General features: G+C 44.6%; 1 protein-coding gene across 1 annotated transcript in view; it reads right to left on the bottom strand.

Moving 5' to 3' along the window:
* The window catches only part of LOC126413238 (semaphorin-2A-like), a 1,385,371-nt gene that overhangs the window by 421,559 nt on the left and 948,468 nt on the right, over positions 1–15,344 (bottom strand). The window contains exon 5 of the mRNA XM_050083137.1: positions 9,950–10,060. Within this exon, the coding sequence (XP_049939094.1) occupies positions 9,950–10,060 (111 nt within the window). The remainder of the gene's footprint in view (positions 1–9,949; positions 10,061–15,344) is intronic.

The following is a 15,344-nucleotide window of genomic DNA, read 5'->3' on the forward strand; positions in this document are numbered from 1 at the left end:
TTACAATTTAATCATTTACCTAGAAAATGTCCTCATGAAACTACGATACACTCAACCTTGACCTGTCTCTATATTGGATGTAAATCAGAGAATGTTATTTGCATGCTTCAGAAACAATCTCTTCATGTACAGAAGACGCATCACGGCTCACGTCTTTAGACTAAGTATCAAGAATAAAAATTCCATGTTACAGATACTCTTACTAATACATGCTTTGAAAATCAGATTAAATCACACAAAAGTAAAACACTTGTGTAAGTAAGAAGTAAAAAGAAATGACAGGGCGTATACTTTAGAAGACGCTTGTTACTCTATAGAGTAAACATTCCAAAGGATTGCAGTTAACGAATTACACACGAATTGCAGTAAAAATTTCACTTCACAGATCGGCAGCCGCAACATACTAATCGAAGGACTACGCCAAGACGAAGAACAAAGAATATCGAAGTGTTAAAATTATGTAAGCACAGTGAAAGGTAGCGCAATACACAAAATAATTTACAAATTCAAATTGAGGAGGCACAGGAATCTTAGAGTAAGTCGAAAGATGTACGTTTGGTGGAGCTCTTCGTGTTCCTGGGAGTTAATTCCTGGAAAGTGAAGAACATCTGAAGTAAATTTAGGTACTTTACCAATAGACACCGAAAATTTGTTTCTCGTACTTTCAGCTGTCATGGACAATACCAATAAGAAACCACAAAGAGATTTTCACTCTGCAGCGGAGTGTGCGCTGATATGAAACTTCCTGGCAGATTAAAACTGTGTGCCTGACCGAGACTCGAACTCGGGACCTTTGCCTTTCGCGGGCACACAATTTTAATCTGCCAGGAAGTTTAATACCAATAAGCTTTTATATGATACTTCTAGTTGCCACGAAAGTTTACTCATATATGGCGGCTCTGCATTTTTATCTTTGTACCTGGCAGTTTTCAGCCAAATATTACAGTCACTTGAAGCAACTTCCCGACCAATCTGTTCCTAATTTCCTAGACGTGCAGTCATTAATGAAAAACGTGAAGAATGAAAGTTATAAACTCGAATGGAAAGTTAATTATTTTAAAAATATTATTCGAATACCATTTATCAGCCAAATGAACTTAGCTAGGGCCAGTGAAGTGAAACGCAAACTGTCTAAGAATTTCTGGTCATACGAAAAAAGACACAATGAAATTACAAAATCGCAGAAGTTTCGCTGTGTTCCTATTTAAATGGCGACCTGTTAAAACAAAAACGCACTTCTGTGCATCTTTGACGGTTTCGTCACTTCATTGAATCATAATAAGTTGCTGCCTACTGCAATCCAGCATGCTGCAAATGAGAAAATAGAGTACTGTCAACAACAGCAGATTCGTCTCGGGTAATAAAGAAGGGGAGTCAGTGAGCTATATTGATAGTACTGCTCTCGCGACTGCAGTGTGACGCCAGCAACAGTAGTTCACTTACAAATGCCGACGTCAGAAGCAGGAGGTGAAAAGTGAATTAAGATGCTGAACGTCAGTTCGATCAGTACAGGAAGATGAAAACCTAATAATCATTGGAGATCGGAACGCTGTAATAGGGGAAGAAAGACAAGACGGATTCATGGGGAAATATGGAACTGATAGAAGTAAAGATAGAGGAGAATGTCTAATTTTATCAGGTAATACCGAATACAACAACTACATCTGCATGAATACGCCGGCACCCGTACTTCATTGTCTGATAGAAGGTTCATAAAACCACTCTCAGATTACTTCTTGTCTGTTCCACCCTCGAACTGCGCGTGGGAAAAATTAACACCTCGATCTATGAACGCGAATTGTAATTTCTCTTAGTTTATTATGACGATTATTTCTCGCTATGTAGAAGGCAGCCAACAAAATACTTTCCCATTCGGTGGAGAAATCTGCTGATTGAAATTTCCTGGGAAGATCACGAAGTAATGACAAATGCCTTGTTTTAATGCTTACCACTTCTGTCGTGTCGGCTATTGTCAGAGTCCAAGGAAGGAGAGATGTTGCTGTGACCGGTGGCAGGAATCTGTACAAGACACTTGAAAATTAATAAAACCCGTTGGATTGAACCTTGGTTGCTATTCAGTGCTTAGTCTCCCGCGGTTATCGCGATTATGCTGTCATCCTCTCTCAATGCGAGTGGCAGCAGCGGTGTGTGGATATTCGCACCTTTTATTCACTTTGGCCTGGCACTTATAGTTCCGGCTGTGTGGTGTGCGATCAGTTGGTCGGTTGGCGTGGAGCAGCGAGGAAATCTCCTCGGCGCGTAGTTTGGCCGAGGCCGTTGGCGGTGTCCACGTGCGGTCGGAGTGTGTGGTGCTGTTCCCATTGCTATGAGGTCCGTAGCTGACCTATCCTGGACACGAAAGGTGAGTGTTGACTTAATCTACCAGCAAATCACGACTGTTCACATTGTGTCGTTTGGATTTCGTTCTCGGCTGTTGGGACATTCCTGCGTGCAACAACGTGTGTTTTCAAGTTGGCAAATTTTAGCCACCCTCCCATGGAGTTTAACTGTACTTGCTTATTCTGAATTGAGGTGGACCAGCGTAATCTTCTGCCTTGTGGCCGTTAACGTTCCGGTTACCTGCCCTGGCCGTTGACGTAAATTCAGGCAGTGTATTTTTCCTCATCGTGTTGTCACTGTCCGTCACGGTGTGCAGTTTGACAGCTCAATGTATAGTTGGTTGTGGGCGCCAATACCTTCTATGTTTTTCCATTGAACTTCCGGTTGAGTGCTGGTCCGGTGGAGCGGCAGTTATCTTGTCGGTAGGTCCGTTGACTGTCTGTCGGTTGGGTTGTCGTCGGATCGAGAATGGTTAGCCTGACTGCCTGTCTCACCTAAGCGAGCGTCAGTGTTTGAATTACAGGCCGACCCTCGCAAACTTCTGAGCGCCTTTGGATGTACTGCCTTTTCTTATTTGTTATTGTTGTTTGTATTTGCATGGCATCCAGCCGATTTTTAAATTAAGGTTGTTTTGCCCTTAAGGCGTAAGATTGTCTGGGCCTTCACCTAATTTAAAGGTTTTAAGGTGAGGCCCTTGGCCTTCTTAAGAACTTTAATTTTGTTGGAGTCTTAAGTGATGGGCCTTAAGCCGATTTTTTAAATCTTAAGGTGTCAGATTGTTTGGCCCTTCAGCATAATTAAAGAACTGTTTTTAGATAAGGCCTTTTGCCTTCTAAAATTTTAATTTTCGTTTGATTCTTAAGAGGTGGGCTTTCAGACGATTTTTTAAAATTAAAGTTGTTTTGCTCTTAAAGTGTGAGACTGTTTGCGCCTTCAGCCTAATTGAAAGAACTGATTTGAGATGAGGCCTTCTGCCTTTTAAATTTCTGATTTTGGCTTGAGTATTAAGTTATTGCCTTTCAGCCGATTTCAAATTAAAGAGGCCTTGCCCTTAAGGCATGAGATTGTATGACGCATTCAGCCGGTAAATTAATGCTGTGTGTGTTTTTGTTTTTTTTTTTAAATATTCTTGGCTCTTGTAACGTTTGGTCAAATAAATAAAGTTGTATGTTCGAGTGTAACTGACAGCCGCTTATTTTGTCACCTTTCCACAATTTGAACTACCTGTCTCGTCCTGCGGGTTTATCAGGGCGTCTCAAATTCTCAAAAACTTCTTTTGATTCCTACGCTTCCTTTGTCTCCTACGTTCTAGTTCTTTGACAACTTCGCTAACTACTCGCAGAAGGCGGTACTAATATTCAGTACTGATGCTCCTGCCCGCATCTCGTGGTCGTGCGGTAGCGTTCTCGCTTCCCACGCCCGGGTTCCCGGGTTCGATTCCCGGCGGGGTCAGGGATTTTCTCTGCCTCGTGATGGCTGGGTGTTGTGTGCTGTCCTTAGGTTAGTTAGGTTTAAGTAGTTCTAAGTTCTAGGGAACTGATGACGATAGATGTTAAGTCCCATAGTGCTCAGAGCCATTTGAACCATTTGAACTGATGCTCCTGAAGACTGCGACGAAATTGGGCGACCGGTGATGGGCGGCTGGTTAAATCAGCGTCGACACCACCTTCCTGGAGGTGTGGCGCTGCCCACTCTTTCCATTCGCGAGCGGATCAGCGCCTTCTTGATGCAGTTTCGCAGCGCTGAGCTAGATGGTGTGCAATCGATGCTTTAGGGATGCCAAATTGCAGTGACTCTCTGTCGTGTACTTCGTGACAATACGAAACAAGCTTCCCTTCTTGGAACTTTTACCATCCTATCTGTGAGTACTATGTGGTAAGGATACTACACTGCGCAGCAAAATTCCAGAAAAGGACGGACAAACGTGGCGCAGGCAGTGTTTTTAGTAGTTGATTTGTTGCTTCTAACTGTTCTGCCAATAAAATCGCATTACTTGGTTCATTTTCCCCGCAATATTTTCTGATGATGTTTGCAACAATTCAAGATAATCGTAATTATAATCCCTAGGTGTTTAGTTGATTCGACATTTCTTTAAATTTATGTGATTTTTATTTAGTACACAGTTCAAGAACTACAACACTAGGACACAAACTTGGAAAAGACCTGGAAACAAGCGAAGATCCCAGCTGCATTACATCGTGGTCAGATTTAGATGTCAGATATTATATAGTAGGGCGAACTAAGCAGCAGATGTGGAGTTGGACGAAAATTTAGTAAAGTGAAGTGTTGGCTGAAATTTAATGGAATCGTCCGAAAGGATCAATGTGGAACGAAGTGAGACGCAGCGGTATTGAGTAATAATGACGTGCGTTTTAAGTCCTCTATGGCTGTAGGTGCCTCAGTAATGCGTACCACAATAACTCGTTCATTGGAAGGAGGTTGGATTGCTCTAAACAAGGCGGTAACAGTCCCGAAGGTAGCAACAGCGGATAAGCACGAGAAATGTCGCACAGGCAGCTTAACATCTCACTCATGCTAGTTGCTGACAAGAATAATATTCGGAACAACGGAAAACAAAGTTCAGGTTCTGTTTTGGGTTTAGGACTTACACAGGCACAAGAGAGACAGTTCTGATGATGCACTTGATAATCGAAGCATGCCTTTACCGACCTAGTAATAGCGTACAAAGATATTCGAAATTCTGCGGAAAGGTAAGGTACAGGTGTCAGGTATAGGAAAAGACGGATAATATGCAATAAAGACAAAAGCCATGAGCCAAAAACAAGAAGTTTTATGAATACCTTTTCTTTCGATGATATCCGAAGCAACAGACACCACGCATTCAGAAAATAAAGTTACTTAGATGGGCAGTTAGTCCGCCACCTTCAGTGTGGATACACACGTCCGACCTCTGAGGGATCCCAAAGTAGCCATCATGGAGAACACTCCCACCTATGCAACCTACCCGTAGTCCGCGAATTTGCGATAGGCATTGTGTTCAGGTAGCGGAGTGGTTAACACCACTGTCTAGGAAGTAACTGGCACGGTAGCTCTGCGTGTTCCGTCTGATGGCTGGCTTTCCTCTGTAGAAAAAAAAAAAAAAAGTTATGTGACATTCTCCCAGATCAAATGCCGAGAATAATGACGAACTTAACTGTTACGGCGTAAAGTCAGCGACGACAGGCCAGCCGGGAACGAAAGAGAAGAAACGGCTGTGCGAAGAGGTCAGCCAATCGCACGATGACCGGGCCTCCTTCCAGGACGACAACGCGACAGCACCGGCACCTACGTGAAGTGGACATCAGCGCCACGACCGACAGGTGGCGCGCCACTGCGATAGCAGCTTCAACATCAGCCACTTCGTTAGCCGACGCATCGCAGCCTTTATCATTAGCGAGCTCTGCGTAGTGCAGACTTGTGTTTCTCTATTCTTAAGAAGACTGATTAGTTTGTGTGTCGCCCTTTGTTTGTGGCACATCTGTGTGATCAAAGTTGAGTAATTTTATTTCTCTAATGCTTATTAATACGAGTTATTTGATTGTTTCTCTAAAGAATGGAGCATGCAGGATTCCTAGACACAACAAAAATGAAAAAAATATGTGAGCAGGAGATCCAGATTTCAAACCGGGTCCGGCACATATTTTTACTCGACGCCACTGGTTCCGCTTAGATTTCCGCCAATGCAGCTGTCATGAATAGCTCCTTACTTTTCCTTTCTCCCTCCCCTGCCCCACCTTCATTTTACATAAAAATAAGTTCTAGAACAAAGTGCCCAAATAGAAAAGGCTATTGGAGGGTATGCAGTCTTCCGCCCCTACTGATCAATCTATACTTAAAAGAAGCAAAGGCGGAAATAAAAGAGGTGTTTAACAGTGAGATAAAATCCAGAATGAGATTTTCACTCTGCAGCGGAGTGTGCGCTGATATGATTTTCAGTGAGATAAAAGTTGGGTTGAAAGAATGTCAATGATACTATTCGCTCGTGACATTGCTATCCTTGTGAAAGTGAGGAACAGTTGTAAAACATGTTCAATGAAAAGAACAATATAATGACGCACTCTACAGATAGAGAGTAAACCTAAGATAGACCAAAACAATGAAAAGTAGCAGAAATAAGATTCGCGATGAAGTTGACATCAAATTTGGGGATAATAAGAGAACGATGTGCGAGAATTCTGCACCATTGGAGGCAAAATAATACATGAGGGGCGAAGCAAGAGGGGCCTAAAGCTCACTAGCAAAGACAGAGAGATCATTCCTGACCAACAGCAGTGTACAGGTATCAAATACAGGTCACCATATCTACACCTACATCTACATGATTACTTTGCAATTCACATTTAAGTGCTTGGCAGAGGGTTCATCGAACCACAATAATACTATCTCTCTACCATTCCACTCCCGAACAGCGCGCGGGAAAAACGAACACCTAAACCTTTCTGTTCGAGCTCTGATTTCTCTTATTTTATTTTGATGATCATTCCTCCCTATGTAGGTTGGGCTCAACAAACTATTTTCGCATTCTGAAGAGAAAGTTGGTGACTGAAATTTCGTAAATAGATCTCGCCGCGACAAAAAACGTCTTTGCTGTAATGACTTCCATCCCAATTCGCGTATCATATCTGCCACACTCTCTCCCCTATTACGTGATAATACAAAACGAGCTGCCCTCTTTTGCACCCTTTCGATGTCCTCCGTCAATCCCACCTGGTAAGGATCCCACACCGCGCAGCAATATTCTAACAGAGGACGAACGAGTGTAGTGTAAGCTGTCTCTTTAGTGGACTTGTTGCATCTTCTAAGTGTCCTGCCAATCAAACGCAACCTTTGGCTCGCCTTCCCCACAATATTATCTATGTGGTCTTTCCAAGTGAAGTTGTTCGTAATTTTAACACCCAGGTACTTAGTTGAATTGACAGCCTTGAGAATTGTACTATTTATCGAGCAATCGGATTCCAACGGATTTCTTTTGGAACTCGTGTGGATCACCTCACACTTTTCGTAATTTAGCGTCAACTGCCACCTGCCACACCATACAGCAAACTTTTCTAAATCGCTTTGCAACTGATACTGGTCTTCGGATGACCTTACTAGACGGTAAATTACAGCATCATCTGCGAACAACCTAAGAGAACTGCTCAGATTGTCACCCAAGTCATTTATATAGATCAGGAACAGCAGAGGTCCCAGGACGCTTCCCTGGGGAACACCCGATGTCACTTCAGTTTTACTCGATGATTTGCCGTCTATTACTAACAACTGCGCCCTTCCTGACAGGAAATCACGAATGCAGTCGCACAACTGAGACGATACCCCATAGGTCTGCAGCTTGATTAGAAATCGCTTGTAAGGAACGGTGTCAAAACCTTTCCGGAAATCTAGAAATACGGAATCACCTTGAGATCCCCTGTCGATAGCGGCCATCACTTCGTGCGAATAAAGAGCTAGCTGCGTTGCACAAGAACGATGTTTTCTGAAACCATGCTGATTACGTATCAATAGATCGTTCCCTTCGAGGTGATTCATAATGTTTGAATACAGTACATGCTCCAAAACCCTACTGCAAACCGACCGTATGAGTGGGGTATTTATTTGTTACGAGACTCAAATTTTCTCTGAACTGTTCAGCAACTATATCATCGGAGTCTGGGGGTCGGTAGAAGGAGCCAATTATTATCATAGTTCGGCTGTTAAGTATAACCTCCACCCATACCAATTCGCATGGAGTATCTACTTCCACTTCACTACAAGATAAACCACTACTGACAGACACAAACACTCCACCACCAATTCTGCCTAATCTATCTTTCCTGAACACCGCCAGAGACTTCGTAAAAATTTCTGCAGAACTTATTTCAGGGTTTAGCCAGCTTTCTGTACCTATAACGATTTCAGCTTCTGTGCTTTCTATTAGCACTTGAAGCTCAGGGACTTTCCCAGCACTACTACAACAATTTACAACTACAATTCCGACTGTTCCTTGATCCAAGCACGTCCTGTATTTGCCACGCACCCTTTGAGATTGCAGCCCACCCCGTACTTTCCCGAGGCCTTCTAACCTAAAAAAACCGCCCAGTCCACGCCACACAGCCTCCGTTACCCGTGTAGCCGCTAGCTGAGTGTAGTGAACTCCTGACCTATTCAGCGGAACCCGAAACCCCACAACCCTATGGCGCAAGTCAAGGAATCAGCAGCCAACACGGTCGCTAAACAGTCTGAGCCTCTGATTCAGACCCTCCACCTGGCCCTGCACCAAAGGTCCGCAGTCGGTTCTGTCAACGATGCTGCAGATGGTGAGCTCTGCCTTTATCTCGTAAGCAAGACCGGCAGCCTTCACCAAATCAGATAGCCGCTGGAATCCAGAGAGAATTTCCTCAGATCCAAAGCGACACACGTCACCAGTGCCAACATATGCCACCACCTGCAGCTGGCTGCACCTGTGCTCTTCATGGCATCCGGAAGTACCCTTTCCACATCAGGAATGACTCCACCCGGAACGCACACGGAGTGCACACTGGATTTATTCCCCTCCTTAGCCGCCATATCCCTAAGGGACCCAATTACGCACCTAACATTGGAGCTCCCAACTACCAATAAGCCCACCCTCTGTGATTGCCCGGACCTTGAAGGCTGAGAATCATGCTCTGAAACAGGCAGGCAGCTGCATCTGGCTCGGCCAGAGACAGTGCCTGAAACCTATTTGTCAGACGCACCGGGGAGGCTTTCTGATCAGCGTCCAGGGACGTCTTTCGCTGTCTGCCACGCCTAGGAACGACCTCCCAATCAACCACAGGCGTAGGCTCAGCCCCACTGCGGGCAGCAACCGGGGCAACCACAGTGGCAGACCGATCTGGGGACAGGCGGGACGTGGTTGACATCCCCGTGGTACCCAAGTCCGGCTCCCCACAGTGGTGCCCATTGGCAACAGCCTCAAGCTGCGTGACCGAAATCAGCGCCGCCTGCAGCTGTGAGCGAAGGGATGCCAACTCAGCCCTCATCCAGTCCCTGTCCATTCTAATCGATGTTGAACAAAAGTTACTGAAACACGAGTCCGTGCCTAGATAATTCAAGTGAAACACGAAAAGAATGTATGAACTAACCTGTACAAATGCCTAACGACTGCGCTACAGTCTGCTTGAATTTACGATTACAATAACTAAAACTCGAAATTACACCTCCTATACCTGCCTATAAAGTAGAAGTTCCTCAGAATGTATGTCAGGTGCAGAGTAGTGAATGGAATGCGGTAAAAATGGAAGAGAAGAGAACAAAGGATCTGAGTGAAGGTCCTGAGGAAAGACGCGAAAAATTGGGTTACTGATAAGAAAAGAAATAATATTTTCCAGATAATCAGCGAGGAGAGGAACGTGTTCGAAAGGGGACAGTTCCGTGGTTCCTGAGGGAGCTGTAGAGGGTTAATACTGTAGTGGAAGACAGAGATTGGAACATATCGTACAAAAGTGGAAGGTGTTGGGTAAGAGTGCTACTCTGTGACAAACAGGTTGGCAAAGGAATTCGTGGCGGACGGCATGAAACCAGAGGACTGATGACACACAAAACTACCAGTAACAGCTGCCATGCTCACTGCTGAGTATGACAAACGCCTTACGTGTATGATCCAGTCCCTGGGGCTGTGTGCGTTGGTTCCACACACGTAGAGGCGGCTGCCTACGCCGTCCATCGGTTGGATCACCCGGATGTGGTTCCGGCAGTCGAAGTGCTGAAACACACAACAATCAGACATGTATACGTTGTAGGCTAAAACTCAGATGCCACTGACAATTGATATGTTGTCCCAGAAATAACTGAATCGATGAGTTGTAAAAGGGGTCATGTCCACTTTTATTTCAAATTACGTTTGCAAACTACTGATCTTTATATCTGTATGCATCGTTTGGTGCAACAAGGGGCCATGTCCAATCAACAGAACTGCTCGTTAGATAGATATTGAATTAGAAAAGGTGCCATGTGCAGATAAATTACCGTATAATAGACCTGTTCGAATAAATAAAAAGCTAGATGATGTTCTAATTATTCTACAACACATACTTGACGAGCAGAAGCCATTTGGTATTGGTAGCTGCCAGTGGCCAGGACATGATGGACGCGAAAAACATGAAGCATACCCGCCATTGTCTGCTTTGCTGAGGTTTGATTGTGACGTTTTGGGTGCGTTATACATAAGCCTTTATGCTAATAACATACTCTTCTGTTGCTATAATGAATGTGGATAATGTAGTATGATTGTCACAGATACTACTACAACGCCGCGCCAACACAAGGTTGGCAGCCCGTCGTCTGCAGAGCACAGCACACTCTAGCGGGCTGTGAAGCCCAACGGAACTGGAGTGTGCCTCGTCCACTTTTTAGTTATATTTCAACCTAGGCAGACGCATTTTCATAATCGGCCCTCAGCCAGTTCTGTTTGCATCGATTCTCTGAGGAGGGCCCCTCAAGCTTAGTCCCTGAGAATATGTTGTGTTAGTTACAGCCGTAGCTGCAGTCCTACAAACAACTGAAGCTAAGTAAATTTCATTGTACTATGTGTTTCTTGAATAATAATCCTTCTCTCTAACAGTGTGCCGTACCGCATATTATTGCAACCTGGACTCCTTAAGCTCCTATCAACTCGGCCTCCTACTTATTTGCATTTAGTAACGAGCTGAAAACACCCACGCGTTTTGTACCTCTACACAGTGAGACACTATAGATAATACAACCTGGCTGCCTCATCAACAATATAGTGCTCGAAAAAGGGTCATACTGTACATTCAAACTGGATTACTGACCACGATTGATGTCTAAAGTACGTTGTAGTGGTGTATATTCTTTCATCACACAGCTAGTTGCTACACAGTAACTTCACGACACCATACTTGAACCTCTCGTGAAGTAAAACAGTTTTTTTTTTGTATCTCCTGTATAATTTACTTCCTGGGACAAGAATCCTTTTCCAAATAACGGATTCAAATGTATTAATGACTGAGGCATTGAACTATAGATCCAAATTTCACAATGGACGCTGCTGGTTTACTACTTACAGTTTCTATCATAAATCTTTATTTGCAGCTTTTAACACATGTTTTGCGTGATTTCCAGAGGTTTTTGGGACTAAATGTGTACTCGTAGATCACACAGTTACCGAAATAACGCCGGCCGCTGTGGCCGAGCGGTTCTAGGCGCTTCAGTCCGGAACCGTACTGCTCCTACGGTCGCAGGTTCGAATCCTACCTCGGGCATGGATGTGCGTGATGTCCTTAGGTTAGTTAGGTTTAAGTAGTTCTAAGTTATAGGGGACTGATGACCTCAGCTGTTAAGTCCCATAGTGCTCAGAGCCATTTGAACCATTTGTTAAGTTCCATAGTGCTTAGAGAGAGCCGAAATAACGCGCCAGCAGTTTGTTGGCGCAGAACTGAGCCAGGGAGCATCGAGGATGTGCTTCGTGGAGTTCATAATAGGTGAGTTTAGTCAACAAGACATCAACGCGAATTCGTTATCTTGCCCCTCAAATCAATTCTGGCCTTGTGACACTAATAGTTATCGTACTCAAAAATGACATCAAGCATGAATTTTCATAGCCCACGGGTGTCATGGTATCTATAAAACAGGTGCCATGGAAAGCGTAATGGGGAGTATCTTAATACTGTACCAATCCGCCTGTGTCCTTGGCGCGGTTCATGATTCGAGCAGCCGTTCTCTTGGATGATCGCCTATCTGCACCCAGTCATCGACCTGGTGCAGCGTGAGTCATCCGACCAGGCGGTTAGATCCACTGTCCAATCCTGATGATCCCGTGACCACTGCAATCGTAATTCATCATGTAGTCGGGTCAACATGGCAAAAAGTAGGAGTCGTCCGCTGGAGAGTCCTATGTTGAACAACGAGCGCTGGACGGTGTGCTCCGAAACTATTGTGCCTGCCGCAGCACTGTACATGTCGTCAGATCTCCCACGGGTCGCCGCCTGTTCCGCTTTACAGAGAGCGCAAGTCTACGACCTCCACTTTTCTGTAGTGAGCTGTGGACGAAACAACTTCCCATAGTTACAGTAAATGTATTCGCAGTTGCGAATAAGGACTACCATCAGCTGTAGAACTGATGTTAGTTTGGGTGTGGCCGTGAGTCGTGCACGGATAGCCAAATGGTAAGGCGAGCGCTCGCGATATACGGAAAATCCGGGTTCGAGTCACGGTCTGGCACATGCATCGTAATCGGAATAACCCAGGCATTCCAATATCGTATCGTATGTGTTTCCTATGGATCTTCACGGTAGCAGCACATGAACAGCTTACGAAGTTGGCCAGTTCCGAGACTTTCCCATGTGTTGGGCCATATCAGTCTGCCTTTTGTCAACAAATTTCCCAGTAAGTCGCTAGAATGATTCCCTTTCGTTTCTGATCCGCTTATATACTTTCCCTACCGCGTCACATGCACGGACAGCTACTAGAAGGTATTCCCTCTGACAGTGGACACTGGTGATAATTAATTTGCTGATCTCTGCACATTTCTTCAGAGAGAAACAAAAAGCAGGATAACAGCAAAAATAAACGTGAGACAAGGTGATTACTGACATACAAAAATGTTTGACTTTTAAATGGCCGAACATAGGACTAGATGCATATACAGGGTGGTCCATTGATCGTGACTGGGCCAAATATCTCTCGAAATAAGCGTCAAACGGAAAAACTACAAGGAACGAAACTTGACTAGCTTTAAGGGGGAAACCAGATGGCGCTATGGTTGGCCAGCTAGATGGCGCTGCCATATGTCAACGGGTATCAACTGCGTTTTTTTAAAAATATGAACCCCCATTTTTATTACATATTCATGTAGTACGTAAATAAATATGAATGTTTTAGTTCGACCATTTTTTTCGCTTTGTGATAGATGGCGCTCTAATTGGCACAAACGTATAAGTATGTGGTATCACGTAACATTCCTCCAGTGCGGACGGTATTTGCTTCGTGATACATTACCCGTGTTAAAATGGACCGTTTACAAATTGGGGAAAAGGTCGATATCGTGTTGATGTATGGCTGTTGTGATCAAACTGCCCAACGGGCGTGTGCTATGTACGCTCCTCGGTATCCTGGACGACACCATCAAAGTGTCCGGACCGTTCGCCAGATAGTTACGTTATTTGAGGAAACAGGAAGTGTTCAGCCGCATGTGAAACGTCAACCACGACCTGCAACAAATGATGATGACCAAGAAGGTGTTTTGGCTGCTGTCGCGGATAATCTGCACATCAATATACATAAATGACCTTGTCGATGACATCGGAAGTTCACTGATGCTTTTTGCGGATGATGCTGTGGTGTATCGAGAGGTTGTAACAATGGAAAATTGTACTGAAATGCAGGAGGATTTGCAGCGAATTGACGCATGGTGCAGGGAATGGCAATTGAATCTCAATGTAGACAAGTGTAATGTGCTGCGAATACACAGAAAGATAGATCCTTTATCATTTAGCTACAAAATAGCAGGTCAGCAACCGGAAGCAGTTAATTCCATAAATTATCTGGGAGTACGCATTAGGAGTGATTTAAAATGGAATGATCATATAATGTTGATCGTCGGTAAAGCAGATGCCAGACTGAGATTCATTGCAAGAATCCTAAGGAAATGCAATCCGAAAACAAAGGAAGTAGGTTACAGTACGCTTGTTCACCCACTGCTTGAATACTGCTCAGCAGTGTGGGATCCGTACCAGATAGGGTTGATAGAAGATATAGAGAAGATCCAACGGAGAGCAGCGCGCTTCGGTACAGGATCATTTAGTAATCGCGAAAGCGTTACGGAGATGATAGATAAACTCCAGTGGAAGACTCTGCAGGAGAGACGCTCAGTAGCTCGGTACGGGCTTTTGTCAAAGTTTCGAGAACATACCTTCACCGAAGAGTCAAGCAGTATATTGCTCCCTCCTACGTATATCTCGCGAAGAGACCATGAGGATAAAATCAGAGAGATTAGAGCCCACACAGAAGTATACCGACAATCCTTCCTTCCACGAACAATACGAGACTGGAATAGAAGGGAGAACCGATGCAGGTACTCAGGGTAACCTCCGCCACACACCGTCAGGTGGCTTGCGGAGTATGGATATAGATGTAGATGTAGACTGTTTACTTTACACACAAATTGCGCGAGAATCGGGAATATCAAAAACGTCGGTGTTGAGAATGCTACATCAACATCGATTGCACCATTCCATATTTCTATTACAGCACCATCTATCACAAAGCGAAAAAAGTGGTCCAGCTGAAACATTCATATTTCGTTACGTGCTACACGAATATGTAATAAAAAATGGGGGTTCCTGTTTTAAAAAACGCAGTTGATGTCCGTTTGACCTGTGGCAGCGGCATCTAGCGGGCCAACCATAGCGCCATGTGGTTTCCCCCTTCACGCTAGACAAGTTTCTTTCTAGTTTTTTCAGTTGATGGTTATTTCGTGAGATATTTGGCCCGGTCACTATCAATGGACCACCCTGTACACACGATGCTTTCTTCCTTTTGGGCTAGCGCAGAGGCTTCGGAACAAAAACGCATATGCAAAATTAATAGGAAAGAACACAACGGAGCCGAAGTGCGTTCCCATACCCATCCGTTTACCTCACTGCTCAAGCACCGAGCGAGGTGGCGCAGTGGTTAGACACTGGACTCGCATTCGGGAGGACGACGGTTCAATCCCGCGTCCGGCCATTCTGATTTAGGTTTTCCGTGATTTCCCTAAATCACTCCAGGCAAATGCCGGGATGGTTCCTCTGAAAGGGCACGGCCGCCTTCCTTCCCCATCCTTCCCTAATCCGATGAGACAGATGACCACGCTGTCTGGTCTCCTTCCCCAAAACAACCAACCACTGCTCAAGCAGTCTGCTATGCACCGATTTTGTTGTCCGCAAGAAATGCACTACATTAAAAAAGTAACAGAAAAAGAAAACACAAAGAGGTCTAGGTGAAACAGCATCCAGCATCACACGTACTATACAAGTACAAGGTGTCCC

The sequence above is a fragment of the Schistocerca serialis genome, chromosome 7 (assembly GCF_023864345.2).
Source record: "Schistocerca serialis cubense isolate TAMUIC-IGC-003099 chromosome 7, iqSchSeri2.2, whole genome shotgun sequence".
Lineage (NCBI taxonomy): Eukaryota > Metazoa > Arthropoda > Insecta > Orthoptera > Acrididae > Schistocerca > Schistocerca serialis.